At 35.7% G+C, this 16,530-nt stretch overlaps 1 protein-coding gene across 1 annotated transcript; it reads right to left on the bottom strand.

Annotated features, from left to right (window-relative positions):
• Positions 1–1,046: 1,046 nt before the first annotated feature.
• Positions 1,047–15,903, bottom strand: LOC148953079 (transforming acidic coiled-coil-containing protein 3-like). The gene is made up of 4 exons (XM_089087521.1): positions 15,779–15,903; positions 10,339–10,552; positions 6,010–6,107; positions 1,047–3,302 (listed from the first exon to the last, which is right to left on the bottom strand). Exons 1-4 carry the CDS (start codon positions 15,793–15,795, stop codon positions 3,119–3,121), a joined length of 513 nt encoding a protein of 170 aa, XP_088943647.1. The 5' UTR covers positions 15,796–15,903; the 3' UTR covers positions 1,047–3,118.
• Positions 15,904–16,530: the final 627 nt, after the last annotated feature.

The raw sequence follows: 16,530 nt of genomic DNA on the forward strand, positions 1-16,530 counted from the left end.
GAAACTACTATCAATTTTAATGATTATATGTTAGATTAAATTCAGTGGGACTGAAAACCATCGTCAGTTATAGATTGCATTAACTAAAGTTTGGACAAATCGCTGTGGAAGGAAAAAGATGATAAAAGTGTTCTCAATTGGTCAAGGCTGCCACAACATGCACAAATTTAAATGCATATGCCAATAGTCCTATGGTAAGATCAATACAAAATAAGGAACTTAATAGCATCTAGCTATTAGTCACGCTTAATTGTATTTCAATGACGTTGATACAACACTAAATGGTAATCGTACGACAGAGCTTACATTTGGTGGAAAACAGTTTACTTTAGAAATAAATGTTTAAGGCCATACAGGTTTGGTTCAGATTTAACTCCACTACCCTTAACATGTAAAACTAGGCCTACATAATCTAAAAATTCCAACAGTTGAACCCCTAAAAAACGGCCGCAGATTCCTCTACCCGTCAATTGAAATTCTGGGTATGACGACTATTTCTCTTGTAAGGGAAATCGTTTTCCTTCGTAAGATTTGCAATGTTACACTGAAATCCAGCCAACAAATGATTTTACTTCAATTGACTATCAGCCACACGCCCCATTAGGCCCACTTAGTACCCTCGATTAGTTTTTAAGACAACTAAATACAATTTAAAGATCTAAATGAAGTTGATAGTTCATTTGATGCCCTGCAAAAAAATTAAGGGTATTTTTGAGTTTTTCGATAATCAAGAATTTAATTTTACGCTAACTTGCAATGATATTGTCATTCCAATGGTAAGAGCTGTTTTCCGTTTTCATATAAGAAATTTCGAATTAGATAAAACTATACTTCCTTTGCAAGAATGCTAAGTAGAGCAAAGTTTGGTTTCAATGAAACACGCATTTTTCTTATAAAAAAACTTAATGTAAAAAAAGAAATTTTTGAAACGCTCCAATGCATAAAAGAAGATACAAAAAATAGTATTTGGCATATATTATTCAACAAAAGAGTAAAATATTTGGCAAATTTCAAATGCTGACAAATTGTCCGAACTTACGACATGGTTTAATTTCTGATCTTTTTTTTTTTTTTTTTTTTTTTTTTTTTTTAAATCCAAAATGTTTGGAGCAGTTTTCTCAGAACACTCAAATGGCACTCAAACGTCTCAGCTTTAACGATTTTGTAATTTCACCTTAACCTTGCAAAAAATTGATATTAGTAATGGAACAGAGATAGTTTATCAACATCTTTGATACTAACATTCTGCTCTCACGAATTCAACAAAGTGCATAAAGCTACTAACAAGGTCAATAAGCATTTTCTCCAAATTACCAGTATGTATCCACTGGGTATTCAAAGACAACATTTCAAAAATATGATATCAAGACAATAGTAGCAGAGATAAATAGCTAAACAGTCATACGATAGGAAATCAAATTCTTCTTAAAACAATTGTTTTCCAAGTTAAAAGCGAAATGACGAGTGAACTAACAAGTTCAAGAAATGTTAAGCGTTGAAGTCAGTTAACTTCAGGATTAGTTTGAACGCAACCTACTGTAGATTTGGACCTACGTCGAAACCGTTGTATTTCGTATTTAATTTTCAAGGTAAGGTAAAAAAGGTAAAGAATACGGCATTGGACTTTAAAGTCCCCACTGGCGGTGCTGATCTCCGTTACATGACTCTTCAGCCAGGAAGTGCGATGGGGGGTTGGGAGCCAATCATCCTGGGCTTTCGCACACTCTTCCTGTTTACTTATCCTAAATTTCTCAAGTACCCATTTAGAGCCAGGTCGACTCAAGCTGAGCTTTCAGTCACGCCACTGACCTCGTTCGAAACCAAATAGCCAGCGACACCAGGACTCCCTGGCCTTAAGGACAAAGGATATCAAATAAAGCGTGCTAGAAAGATGCATAGGTTTAAGTTAACCCCAAAAGTAGATACTAAGGACAACCAAGCATAAAATGGTTTTGGATTTTTTTGGGACAATTTTTTTTTTTTACAAAGGATTAAAACGCAATACGTTTATGCATTTGTTCAAGAGAAATCATCACGCCATTTCAACAAAACATGGGATATTACCCAGTGATTTTCACCCGCTATAGTTTTCGAAACAATTTAGCCTAAAACGAGAAAATCCACTGTTTGTTTGCTGTTCTGACCAATTTACTTTCCCCCTTCTCCATCAAATAGATTTTTCTGGAAGCATCTGAGCCAAGACACATAACATAGCATAACACATTTCATATCAAAAGCTCACTGAGACGCTCTTATGAAACTCGGATACTCTTAAATGTCACATTTATGTATAAATGTTAAGCTTTGGGAAAATTAGAAATAACAAATTATTAAACTTTTGGGCGACAATTTTCTCTTCGTAGACAGCACCATTTTAAAAGTGACCCCATTCAGGGATACATTATGATAATACAAAAGCAAAAGAAATTCACAGTTTTTTAAACTAAAGGCGATTTTAAGTCAAAATTTTTGGTTTTGGAAACTTAATAAACACATTTTAATTATTATCTCGTTTTTAGCATGCTTTTAATCCTCGTTACTTTAGCTCCAATAAGTCAAGCGTATGTATACACACATAGTATATAGTACACGGTAGCATAGTATACGTTAATGAGCCACTGGTAACTGCACAGAAAATGCTCTAGTGGGATTTCTCAGCGAAAAAATTAACAAAAACCTTAACCATGCGTCAGGAGATATTTTTCAATATAATTCTCCGCTGTACAGAGCCTTCAAAATACAGCATTTCTAATATTTCTCCTTTTTTTTTACAAGAGCTTCTGACCCAAATACCCTTCTACAACTGGTATTTCTGCATGAACAACAGATTTTTGTAACTATTTAATCATACTCTTTTCTAGACTATTCAAGACTCAACGTGAGTACTTGCCAAAATTCAACTTTAATTTTCAACAATATCTCGATTAACTGCTCTAGTTCAACATTTTCACTACCTGAACCACTTCAGCTACATTACTAAACACTACGTTTATCACTTGATCAGTAAAAGACAACTGTTCAGGTCTCTTCTATCATGAGCCGTTTTCACTACTTATAGAATTTAAACTCCAGCACTGTCACTTTTACTTCATAAACGACGGGGACAAAACTATCCCAATTACTTGCTCTGTTGAGCCATTAAATCGTCACATATGGATGTAAGTTCTTTATTGGCCTTTTCCAGAGTTTCATTTTGCGACTTGAGTAAATTCATCTGAACAGAAAATCTCTGTAACGACGTTTTTGCACGGTTTAGCTCCGCATGACTTTCTTCTATCTCGCTTTTGTGCTTTAAAACTAACCTAAAAAGAAGAAACAAAATAAAGGATTAGCCATGCTTGTACACAGGGAAGGGATCGGAGGGGGGGAGGGAGCAAAAACCAGAGATCCCATATATCTCCAAGAAATTTTATTCTAAACATTTGAGAATTTAAGAAAAATTTTCCTAAGCAGAATTCTGTACATTACAATAGAAAAAAGGATATTCAAATTTCTCTAAATTGTGGCTTTCAATATTTCTACTCCAGAACATTGCAGTAACTACATTGTTTCTCATTGGAAACAAGGAGGCGGGTTCGTTACAATTGAGCATAGCACCTGGCCGAATCGTAGGTGACCTAGTTAACTGACCTAAGAAATTCCCGCACAGGGCGTAACATTTGGTTTTCAAAAGCAATACGAGGAACAAAAAAATGACGAACCCCCAGTACTTCAGCCCAACTTAGAACAAATTTGGCACAAAGTCCTGCTGTTAGCTGCTACTAGCTAGATTTCTCTATGCTTTTTCAAAAGACTGCTTTGAAAGTCAGACAAAAGTTTAAGGGGAGGTCGACGAATGAAACTCCTTAATGCTCTGGTAAAAAAAAAAAAAACTAGATTAATTGGTCCATGCGAGTGACAGAATTAGTCTCATCAGTTACATACCTGTCAAAACTGCTTCAATGCTTAGCTTTAAGAATCGGTAATTATTATTGGAAAGCAACAAAATCTAGCTCTGATAGGTTCAGCCAGAAATGCTAACTAGAATTAGCAACTGTTCTAATGAAAAAAACACTGTAATCCCTAAAAAGAACTTTTGCCACATTTCGAAAAAAGTTCTCGCTATGAGTTGTAAACAATTTACGTGACATGTCAGATACAGCAAATACTATTTAAATTGACAATGTTACCACTAAAATTTGACTGGATGTTACCGCTAAAATTTTGGTTCTCAGTGCATCCTCGCATGGAAGCCACAAAAGCAAAAGCCCAAACTTAGGAGCGGGGAAATAAGGTATGTGACTATAAGGTTAAGGACTTATATCAGATGTGAGCTTGTAGAATGAATGTGAGCAAGCAAGTTACCTGATAAAAGTAAAAGAGAGGGGTAGAGGAGATATACTTTTTCCGTTTGTAGAAAAGACAGGATACTTCCTGCGCAAATCTATTTTTCACGTACAACTTTGACAACTATAACTAATTTATTTTCTACAATTCTAGGTGAATATTCACACATTCAAGTTACTTTTGACAGATTCTTTCGGTTTTGACAGATGGTGGCAAGCTTTCACAAACAATCATTAATAAACACAAAACAAAAAAAGAAGATATGGATACATCCTTTACTTTCGGGAAAAAAAAACAACAACTTGGCTTTCAGATTATGAGCCCAGGAAAATAGAAAACGACTGCTACTACTAACAACTCCCTGAAGCACCAAGCCGCCTGAGGCCAACACAGTTAAATTACGCTCCTCGTCCATGGAAAAAATCCGATACCGATTATAAGCCAATAGTTTTCCGAAAAAAAATTACCATATTTTTCTGACGTATTTAAAAATGGCATTTAGAGGAGATATCACCAAAATAAAACAATATTCATCGGAACTCTTCGACAATACTTTGGCGTTATTACAAAACAAGCTTTAATGGACTTGTGACAATTTTATTTTTGAAAATAAAAATCACCGCTTGTTTTCTGAAATTAAATGGTTTTTATACAGTTTCAAAAACCTTATTTCCAACACGCTATTTTGAGGTCTTGATAGTAGCGTGCCTCCTTCAACCTTATTTTACTGCATAAATTCTAACCTCATTGGAATTTTATTAGTTTAAAACCGGGAAAATGTTTCCTGATATTCTTTACAAAATGTCTGCTATTTTGCGCCTATACAAGTCTCACAAGTACAAGTCCTTACGTTTCAGCCTCATATGACTCCACCAAACAAGCACTTCTAACCAACAAATTTATGCTAACCAACACAAAGCACTGCTAAGCACTGCTAACCAACATAAAATATGCCCATCTACCTTTTCCTTCTTAGGCCATAGTCTGCTTGTCAAGGGCGTATCCATGATTTTTGTTCGGAGACGGGAGGAGGTACAAAAAAAAAACATAAAAAAAAGTTTATATGCATTTTTTTTTTAGTTTTTATGAGTCGAAAAAAATTTGGGGGGGGGGGGGGTTCAGACTCGGTACCCCACCCGCTGGATACGGCCTTACTGCTTGTTGTAAGCTGTGTCTATTCTCATTTTCTTTGAAGTTCTGATTGTACATGTCGTATTATTTAATTTGTAGGTTTCTTTCCTTTTAAAGTTTAGGCCTACCACATTTACTACCAGGTCTACGTAGCCTGAACATTTTATGAGCTTTAACTATGGCATGGTTTTGACATCCTCGTCCCAGGAAGAGGGGGATTACGATAATAATGTTGGCACATCCTTTATGAGCTTTAACGTAAATCCTTTAACGTGAGCTTTAACGTAATCTAGCTTAGATCATAATCTTTATGATAGATGAGTAAGGTCAAAACCTCGTTCAAGTGCACATTTGTCTCAATTGCTGGATTAGGATGACAGTCCTTCTTTTTTTCTTTTTTTTTTTCTTCCCAAGTAATTACCTCTAAAACATAATAGATAATAAGCTTTATAATAATCTTTATTAGATTATTAGATGTGTGATTACGTGAGCTTTAACGTAATCTAGTTGATATAATAATCGAAGCTAAAAAATAGTTGAAAGTAACCTTACTTTTCAATCTTCTCTCCAAATGCTTCTTTAAGTAATTGGGTCTTTTGTTTTTGAAGTTCCAACTGTTCGTTAAATTCAGCTAAAGCTGTTTTCAGTACCTAAAATATATAAAATTTATCAATTTCAATGTCAGGGTACTACTTGACAAAATCCACGAAAGAGAATCCAAAATCAACCCAAGCCCCATTTTAATTTTCCAAGCCTATATTTGCAGCATTAGAAACTTGGTAAGAATGGCAGAACTATGCCGTTCCGGACCAAAGCTTAACTTCTTGATAACACAAAAAATATCTACAATAATTATTATTGTAAAATTAATACAATAATTAATGTAAAAATTATAGACATGTAAGATTTTGTCTGTTAAGACCAAGAAGACCCCTTCCCAATACATGCAGGTATCTTTTTATATGGGGTTTCCTTTAACTGCAAGAGCCATGACACTATCAACCACTTTATGACCATCAAAGTAGTCTGAAGGAGCAGTCAGGAGGATTAAAGATTCAGTAACCGAAGTTACTTCAAGGCCGATCACTGACCATGGTCTGCTGCAATTCGGTGACTGGATAACGGGAGAAAACTGGGTCGCGGTCTCTTCAGCTAAAGACTTGGATTCCCAAGTAGAAGAATTCCATAATAAGGTAAATTCAAAATTTCTGGAGTGCTTTCCCGAACGTAAGACTAAATTCTGTACTAGTAATAAACCATAAGTAAATTCAAAAATAAAGCGACTGATAAAACATAAATCGCACTTAATACGAAAAGGTCAAGTGAACCAAGCAAAACAGTTGGCAAACCAAAATAAAATGGCAAATCAAAAAGGCACAAGCACATTACTATGAAAATGAAGTTGACCATCTTTTGGAGTCCAAGCCGTTACAGTTTTTCAGTGAAGTGAAAAATTTGACTGGTCAAAATTCTCAACCAGTTGACTTCATGAAAGAGGAGCCTCTAGAGAAAACTGTAAATGATTTAAATGCCCATTTTACTACAGATGTGCAGTCTTACCCCCCTCTTCCACCTGAGGATCCTCCACTAAATTTAACTACTCCTTCAGATGATAAGTTAATTGCTGATATTTCATCGGTAATTATAATCCGTAAACTCTTTTCGTCAAAAAGAACTTCCGTTGCCCCTTTTGACAGTCCAGTTGCTCTCATTAAAGCATTTGCTAAAGAATTATCATTTTCCCTTCAGATAATTTTCAATAATATAACAAAAACAGGATATTTTCCAAAGAAATGGAAGAAAGGGTTTATCACCCCCATTCCAAAGACAGGAGCAGTTAATGATTTCTCTGGTGTCCGGCCGGTCACAGTTACGTCAGTTTTTAGCAGAATATACGAAAGCTTTTTTGCCGCATGGCTGAAAAAATATTTTTTGAAAGTAACTGATCGAAAGCAATTTGGTAACATTCCTAAGTGTTCGACAGTTCATTACCTCGTTAATTTAATTGATTTTATTTTAAAACACCTGGATGAACCTGGAAAATGGATAAATTTAATTGCAATTGATTTCAGAAAGCATTTGACCTTGTTGATCACAAAATCCTTTTAGAAAAAATGGCGGAAAAAATATACCCAGCTTTATTATTAAAATCATCAAGAGTTTCTTAACAAATAGAGAGCAAACTGTGAAGTATAAAGACCAATTTTCCACTTCTCTGCCAGTTTTTTTGTGGAATTCCACAATGAACTATCATCGGGCTGCTGGTCTTCCTCCTCATGATAAATGAAATTGCCGCTGAGCTGGAGGACAGATGGAAATACGTTGACGAACTGTCCTTAACAGAAATCGTATCTAAGGATTCGAAGAGCAATGCTGCTCGCTTCATCGACCAATTTACCTCAGAGGCGGCTGAACTAAACATGGTCGTGAATGAAGACAAATGCTCGGTCACATTTTCTTTTCTTCAGAATGATCAACCGTCTTTCGAACCTCCTATCGCTTCCGAGCTAATAAGCCATAAAATAACTTTACTTGGTGTGGTGATTTCTTCTGACCTCTCATGGCGGGAGAATACAAAGACAATTGTAAAAAAAAACTAACGGCGCAATCCAAATGCTAAAAACACTGAAAAAATTTCGAGTTTCTAAGGACAAGCTGAAACTAATATTTTACACTTTCATCCGCCCCTTAGTTGAATATGCTTGTCCGGTTTGGCACTTTGCCTTTACCCAGGAGGAAACTGATAAAATAGGACACGTTTCAGAAGAGATCACTGCAAATCATTTATGGCGGTTCCCCTCCACCTTACTCCTTTTACCTCAAGGAATTGAAACGTGAATCCCTTTCTTCCCATCGAGAAAATTATGCCAAAGATATGGCTCCTCCCTCCTTCAACATCCCATATACCGATCATTCCTTCCCCAAACTTTTGTCCCTATAAGATCTCGTCCCCCCCAGGGAAGTGGCTGAGAAGGTTCCGAAACTGACCCAGTCCACTATAACACCATGCGCTACAGTAAAAGCTGTGTGCCAAGCTTTGTGAAGTATTGCAATGATCTCAAATGTTTTTATTGTTTAGTGTATTTATCCTGACGAAGTTTTATCAGACAATTTTATTCTCAATCTCAAGTGTTTTTATCCTTTATTGTATTTATCCTGACAAGGTTTTATCAAACAACTTTATTTTGCTAATTATGACTAAGAGACATCATATTTGGGCTTTGCCCACGAGAGCGATGTCTTGTTTTTGAATTAAATGAATTTGAATTTGGAACAGCAGTGATAGAGAATTAAATAAGAAAGTTAATCAATAAAAAAAATATAGTATCACAAACGTTCTCTCAACAAAAATACAACAGTTACAAAGAAGAAAATGTTTAAACACAGCCAAACAATTAAAGGAGGGAGGGGTAGACCCTGGCGACAAGAATCTTTGTACGAATCTTGGGAGAGGATATTCCCATTAAAGTCTTATTGTGTGCAGTCATTAAAATGCATCACCGACAATTCAATATATATATATATATATACTAGATCAATATATTATTACATGAAATTAATATTACATTTAATACACGACTAGAATATGACTCTATAAACAAAAACACAATGTAAAACTGGATGAATAATGCTAAAAAAGAGAAAAAGATATTAATAAAGGTGGACATAGTAGGGTAGGGGGGAATTTACCCTAATACTGATGTGAATGACACCAATCCCGTCCAGGCAAATTTTGATCCCAAAATGCACTCATTTTCATATGATGACCCTCCTATGGACAAAATTAATGAAAGTATCCCGCTCTCAGGAATATACTTTTTTGCAAAGAATTTACATACAACTTCTGCTATTAGCCGTACAACTTCTGCTATTATCGAGGCTAAATTTACCCCAATGACTACGAATACCACGACTGTTACTACTCTGGTGGTTAATAGAATGAATACTCACTCGACTAATTCTCCCGCGACTACGCCTACTGTGACTACTGCTTACTAAATACTTCGTGTGAAAATATCCTTGTCGTTTCTATCAGCTTGATAATTACCTGGTTGAAGACTATACATTACAATTCAAATAATCTGTTTTTTGGCTTACTTTCATTTTGAGTCCACTACTGTATTTACTTTGAATTATTTCCCCATTGAGCATTCTAATTAATTAGCAGTCAAGGTAAAGGATTTAAATTTATCATCGGAAATTCTCAGTGCAGTTTACTTAGGCATATGTTACTGGGGAATTAATTGACAATTTTGAGTCACTGTAGAGTTTGACTATCTTTATGCGTATTCTTAGATCTGGGCTTTGTCTCACGTCACAACGATCACTGATATGCATGAATTTCTTAAAACAAAATCTACATAAGGTTACATAAATAATATTAAATAATAAAAAGTTCTATCATATTTATTAGCGTTTCATGACCTTCAATTACAGCTCAGACAGACAATATTTAACCTTATCAACACAGAATAATTCGCAATTCTTCATAAAGTGCTGCCATCATCCAAGATTTAAGAAGACTAAAATTCTATGACACGCAATAGCGGCTCTCAAATAATCTTTTTCATATAATGACAAGAAAAAGTAAAGAGCCACGCATTGCGCAAGGTGTGGCACAAAGATACAATCATTTTAGGTTTACAAATAATAGGTTTTCACAAAGTGGTTGATGATAAAATGGAATTTGATTTGGGTGATAGGTTATTTATAACCTTAATACTTTCGTTGCAGGAGGTCAAGATAGATATAAAATATTTGGTAACATTAGGTCCAGTCTCTCATCTAAACTAATGATGGTTAGGCCACATGGAATGTACCCCCAATTTTTCCAGTTCAAGAGGTTTGGAAACTGTCTAAATTGTAATATCCAATTCTTACCTCTTCATTTGACTGGAAGACTTCGGCAGCAGCCCTGGCTCGTTCATACTTTTCAATAGTATCTTTTAATGCCCTTTCTGCTTTTCTCAAGTCATCGGCGGTAAGTTTATACTGTTCCTTAAGGTGGCTTTTCTCTCTCTCATGATCCATTTCACCAGTCTCTGCTTTGGATGTTACTTCTTTGATAATTGTCTCATATTCACCAATAATGGATCTAAAAATAGTGTTGTTTAACAAGTTAGAACAAATATCACTGGTCTAAAAGCTCTAAAACTACTTTTCTCTTCTTTGTTAGAAAAAAAATACGGGGTGAACCGAGTCCATCGCGCAAAAGCTTTCCTAGTTCATCAAGTAAGCGGAAATTGTGCATTCTCATGAAGTCTTTCATATTTTGAAAGGACAGGCACTTAAAGCCCGAAGCCTTGTCTAGGTAGGAAGAGCCGGTGCACGAAAACACCAGTTTCTTCCCAGAGGCCACGGTTTCGAGTCTAAACTTTAGGAAAGGAGGACATCCGAAGATTTTTCTTACATACAAAGGTAGAAACTTCGAAAAGGGCTCATTTGATTGGAAATTGGAGTGGCTAGTGTCCTTTTTAATAGTCGAAAGTGATTGGAGGGCAACAAGCCCCCCCCACACCCATCATTCCCCCAAACACATCCAATCAGAATTTTGAGATAGCCATTTTGTTCAGCGTAGTTGATTTCAAGATAGACAATATGTTTTTGAGGAGGACACTCCCCCACAACCCTGGGAGCAAGGGTTTTAAGTTACGCCCTGAGGGCATATAAAAACAATGTTTGCACAAGGTACCCTTTATTTTTTTTTCCTGTAGTGCAGGCCACTTTATGTAAAAGGGGTCTTCATAGAGACTTCGAAAGGGGCTCCTTCATTAGTAAATCTAGAGTTCTAGGGCCCTTTCGAACCGTTGTAAGTAATTGGAAAGGTAACTATTCCCCCCCCCCGCCAATCATTCCCCCAAACACATCCAATCAAAATTTCGATGTAGCCATTTTGTTCAGCGTAGTTGATTTTAAGATAGAAAATGTGTTTTTGAGGAGGACAATCCCCCACAACCTCCAGGGCAAGGGTTGTAAGCTATGCCCTGGGGACACATAAGGTTTGTATAGAAGGTGCTGCAGTAGAAACTTAAAAATAGGCTCAATCGATTGGAAATTCAAAGGGCTAGGGCCCTTTTTCATAGTCAAAAGTGACTGGAGGGCAACTAGCCCCCCCCCCACGCCCATCCTTCCCCCAACACATCCCCTCAACATTTTGAGATAGCCATTTTGTTCAGCGTAATTGAGTTCCAGATAGAAAATATATTTTGTTAGGAGGACACTCCCCCACAACCCTCGGGGCAAGGGTTTTAAATTATGCCCTGAGGGCATATAAGAAAGATGTTGGCACAATGTACTATGTATTTTTTCTTTCCTTTAGAGAAGGGCACTTCATATGGAAGGGGTCGTCGTAGAAACTTCAAAAGGGGTTCATTCGATTGGAAATTGAGATTTCTAGTGTCCTTTTTAATATTCGAAAGTGATTGGCGGGCAACTAGCCCCCCCCCCCGCCCATCATTCCCCCAAACACATCCAATCAAAATTTTGATATAGCCATTTTGTTCAGCGTAGTTGATTTCCAGATAGAACATATGTTTTTGAGGAGGACTTCCCCACAACCCTCAGGGAAAGGGTTTTAAGTTATGCCCTGGGGGCATATAAGGCTTTTATAGAAGGCGTTGTTGTAGAAACTTCAAAAGAGGCTCATTCGATTGGAAATTCGAAGGGCTAGTACCCTTTTTAATAGTCAAAAATGATTGGAGGGCAACTAGCCTCCCCCACGCCCCTCATTCTCCCAAACACATCCAATCAAAATTTTGAGATAGCTATTTTGTTAAGTGTAGTTGATTTCCCGATAGAAAATATATTTTTGAGGAGGACACTCCCCCCACTACCCTCAGGGCAAGGGTTTTAAGTTATGCCCTGGGGGCATATAAGGTTTTATAGAAGGCGTTGTCGTAGAAACTTCAAAAAGGCTCATTCAATTGGAATTTCAAAGGGCTAGTGCCTTTTCTAATAGTCGAGAGTGATTGGAGGACAACTAGCCCCCCCCCCCTCCTACGCCCATCATTTCCCCAAACACATCCAATCAAAATTTTGAGATAACCATTTTGTTCAGCGTAGTTGATTTCCAAATAGAAAATATGTTTTTGAGGAGGACACTCCCCCACAGCCCTCAGGGCAAGGGTTTTAAGTTATGCCCTGGGGACATATCAGGTTTTTATAGAAAGCGTTGTCGTAGAAACTTCTAAAAAAGCTCTTTCGATTGGAAATTTAAAGGGCTAGTGCCCTTTTTAATAGTCGAAAGTGATTGGAGGGCAACTAGTCCCCCCCCCTTGCCCATCATTCCCCCAAACACATCCAATCAAAATTTTGAGACAGCCCTTTTGTTCAGCGTAGTTGATTTCCAGATAGAAAAAATATTTATCAGGAGGACACTCCCCCACTACCCTCAGGGCGAGGGTTTTAAGTTATGCCCTAGGGGCATATAAGGTTTTTTATAGAAGGCGTTGTCGTAGAAACTTCAAAACAGGCTCATTCAATTGGAAATTAAAGGGCTAGTGCCCTTTTTAATAGTCAAAAGTAATTGGAGGGCAGCTAGGCCCCCCCCCCACGCCCCTCATTTCCCCAAACACATCCAATCAAAATTTTGAGATAACCCTTTTGTTCAGCGTAGTTGATTTCCCGATAGAAAAAATATTTTTGAGGAGGAGACTCCCCCACAACCCTCAGGGCAAGGATTATAAGTTATGGCCTGGAGGCATATAAGGCTTTAATTGAAATCTTTGCCGCAGAAACTTGAAAAAGGGCTCATTCCATTTGAAATTCAAAGAGATAGTACCCTTTTTAATAGTCGGAAGTGATTGGAGGGCAACTAACTCCCCTCTCACGCCCACCTTTTCCCCAAACACATCCAATAAAAATTTTGAGATAGCCATTTTGTTCAGCGTAGTTGATTTCCAGATAGAAAATATATTTTGAGGAGGACACTCCCCCAAAACCCTCTGGGCAATGATTATAAGTTATGCCCTGGAGGCATATAAGGTTATATGCAAAAAATATAAGGCATATAAGGTTATATGCAAATTTTTGCAAAAAATTAGCAAAAATAAAATCAAATAATCTACCAAGCGTGAAACTACTACGAATCAGCATTGATAAATAAATGAAACCCAAAACGAACAGAAATTACAATAATTAACCGAGTCTTACTCAAAACGAGCAGAAATTAACATAAGTTGGGCGCAAAACCCCTATGCCTTCCCAAGGCCAGAACAAAATTTGCACTTCACTGAAAAAATATAAATGAATGTGCATTGTCAGTTTAATATACATAAACTTATATTTAGTAATCAAAATGTTTATATTAATTGATTCATTAAAGTTATAAAAGTAAAAACATTTATACTTTTTTCAGTTAAGTGCAAATTTTTACGGTTTATATTTGTAATATTTGTAGATCTACCAAACTACATTTTTGATATTCATTTTTTTTTTGTATTGAGAAATACATCAACAATTGGCTGAATCAGTTGAAAAAAGAGCATTTCCTGTTTTTTAAGTACGTTAAGGTGATTTTTTTAGAGAAACTTTCTACGTAATATCATAAAAAAGAGCAGGTAAAACAATAGGATATTTATTTAAGAGAGAAAAAATTTATTAAACCTTAAATGAATACTTCGACTGTTTATCCAAGATGTGTCCTTGAAAAAAAAAACTTGTATAAATTAAGTAAGACTTACAATAAAATTCAATTTTTAAAACTAAAACTAAAAATTAAAACAGTCCCAGAAGCATTACGTCAACGAAGTTCAACCTGGACTCTTTTTTTGTGAAGAGTACTTCTCTGCCGAGAGATGAATTGCAAAAATGAGATACTTTATCTTTCTTTTAATTTTAAATGGACAGATGAGTTTAGTAGCTATATTACGGGAAACATCTTCTCAGTGGACAGCTTCCTAACACTGAGCGGTAATACGTATGAATCTAAGGTTTGTTAAATGCTCAAACTATGTCTACAACAAGAGCGAAAATATCAGCATAAACTTTGCATATTCCTTGCTTCCTTGGACATCTATTTATTTAGTAATTTAATATAACAAGAGAAGTATCTATATTTTCGCCTTTTGAGTTTTTTGCGAATTTTCCATTTAGCTTTAAGGTGTATTTTTGGCTAACAAGTAATTCTTTTTATATGTCCTACTGCACTTCGCAGGAATTAAGGTATCTGGGAGCACTAGTAAATGTGTCAGAATGATGACTTGCACCTACATAAGATATGGCTTAGCTTTCCGGTGGCTTAGCATACGGAAAAAGTGAAGAACGAAAAGAAAAAGATAGGATTAAGAGGAGGACAAAGCCAAAAAGAAAAGCTAATTTTCAGCCAGTGAATATTACCCTCGCTATTTTTTCCTTAATTCGTGAGTATTACCCTATTCTTTTTCTTAATTCGTTTTTTTTTTTCGTTCTTCGTATTGTTGTCGTAAAGTATACATAGCCAGTGTGGTCTTAAAAGGTATTTAATGAAGATGTACATAATTTCTAATTTTAGACATGTTTTGTATATAAAACCACATGTTGATTGGCTTAGCGACTCTCCCATCTAAGCATAGAAATCGTATTTCAAGAAACACTAACTTTTTGTATTGAGCTTTTTCATAAAACAATTAAACGTACGTACTCTTTCGTTGGTTATTTATTTAGATAATTCCTGCATAGTCACAATTCAATAGGTCAGGTTTTGCTTCACCATTACTGAAAAGGTCAAATGACCCGTCGAAATTTCGTTTTCGACGAAACGAAATGGACAGATGCGAATTTTCTTTCGCATATTTATTTCTATCATTTAGAGAACCATTAATACTTCGTAAAAGTACAGCAATAGCTTATGTGAATGACTAGACCTGAAGCCAAATTGACTCTTAGAGAAAAAAATAAGTTTGTCAAAATATAAGAAAGGTAGAATGTGAATACACCACCAGATATGTCTCCTTAGAGGCACACATAAAGTGACACCTTATTCCTTATTATTGACCAGAAGAAAATGATTACCATACCAAAAATTCTGAAAACTACTTTAATAAAATCAGAAATACTTACTTATATCAATGATAACAGTACATTGCGTGACTTCGAATTTTCTTCGCATATATATATATATATATATATATATATATATATATATATATATATATATATATATATATATATATATATATATTCATGGTTGGGTGGATCCTTATGCAAATCTCTGCAAGGAATCCCCCTATCTCGATGTGCTATCATGTGCACCATGTGCCATGTGTCCATCTCCAGATACTATTTAAGCAAAAAGCACAAACATATGCTAAATCATTCGAAGACTTCAACAAATACAACTTACTCAAATTTAGAATTCATTTCTTCAACTTTAACGATTTTTGCGTCTTTAGCTTCTATGACATTTTTCAGTTATTGAATTTCCATGTTCTTTTGTAGTATTCGCTCCTACAAACGGCACAATATAAAGTCGTTCTTTGTAATGCAGAAGAGAAAGAGAATTATATTGTATTAAAAGAAAGAGATAAGATTAATAAAGTAAAACACACAATATGCTGAAAAAGCCTAAGGTTGCTGAAGGAGTCTATCGTTACAGGATAATTCCAAATAAGATTTGACAAGGGACTCAACATCCAATAATCGAAGGAAAAAAGCAAAAAAAGAAATCGAATTAAAATATTTTGTAATGAAGAAGCATAATAAAAGCCCTTATAATCTTACTAGGTTGCACCTGCCGCTGCAACCACGATTATCAAATGCGTTCCAAAATCCAATCTCTAAAAATTATTGAGAAGCTAGAACAGGTGGAATCTAGGTCAGGCATATAAAAATTTGAATGCCCCTTGTTTCGCAAGGACGGAGAAAACTTTAACATTCAAATCTAAAATTGAAATTGAATTCTTAACGTAAATAAAACGATGAACAAAAAGAGTCGTATGAAAAACTGTTAAACTAGAAAAAGTAGCTTGCTCAATTTTCCAGTTCACCTCTGGATTCTTTCTCATTCCTAGCCCAAATACGGCGACAATAAAGAATAGGCCCGTTCTTTTGCACTAAGATCTTACATCTAAGATCTCACATCTTTCTGCAAAGATT

This window comes from Artemia sp. Qi Xiang Cuo, chromosome 4, assembly GCF_049724085.1.
Source record: "Artemia sp. Qi Xiang Cuo chromosome 4, ASM4972408v1, whole genome shotgun sequence".
Classification (NCBI taxonomy): domain Eukaryota; kingdom Metazoa; phylum Arthropoda; class Branchiopoda; order Anostraca; family Artemiidae; genus Artemia; species Artemia sp. Qi Xiang Cuo.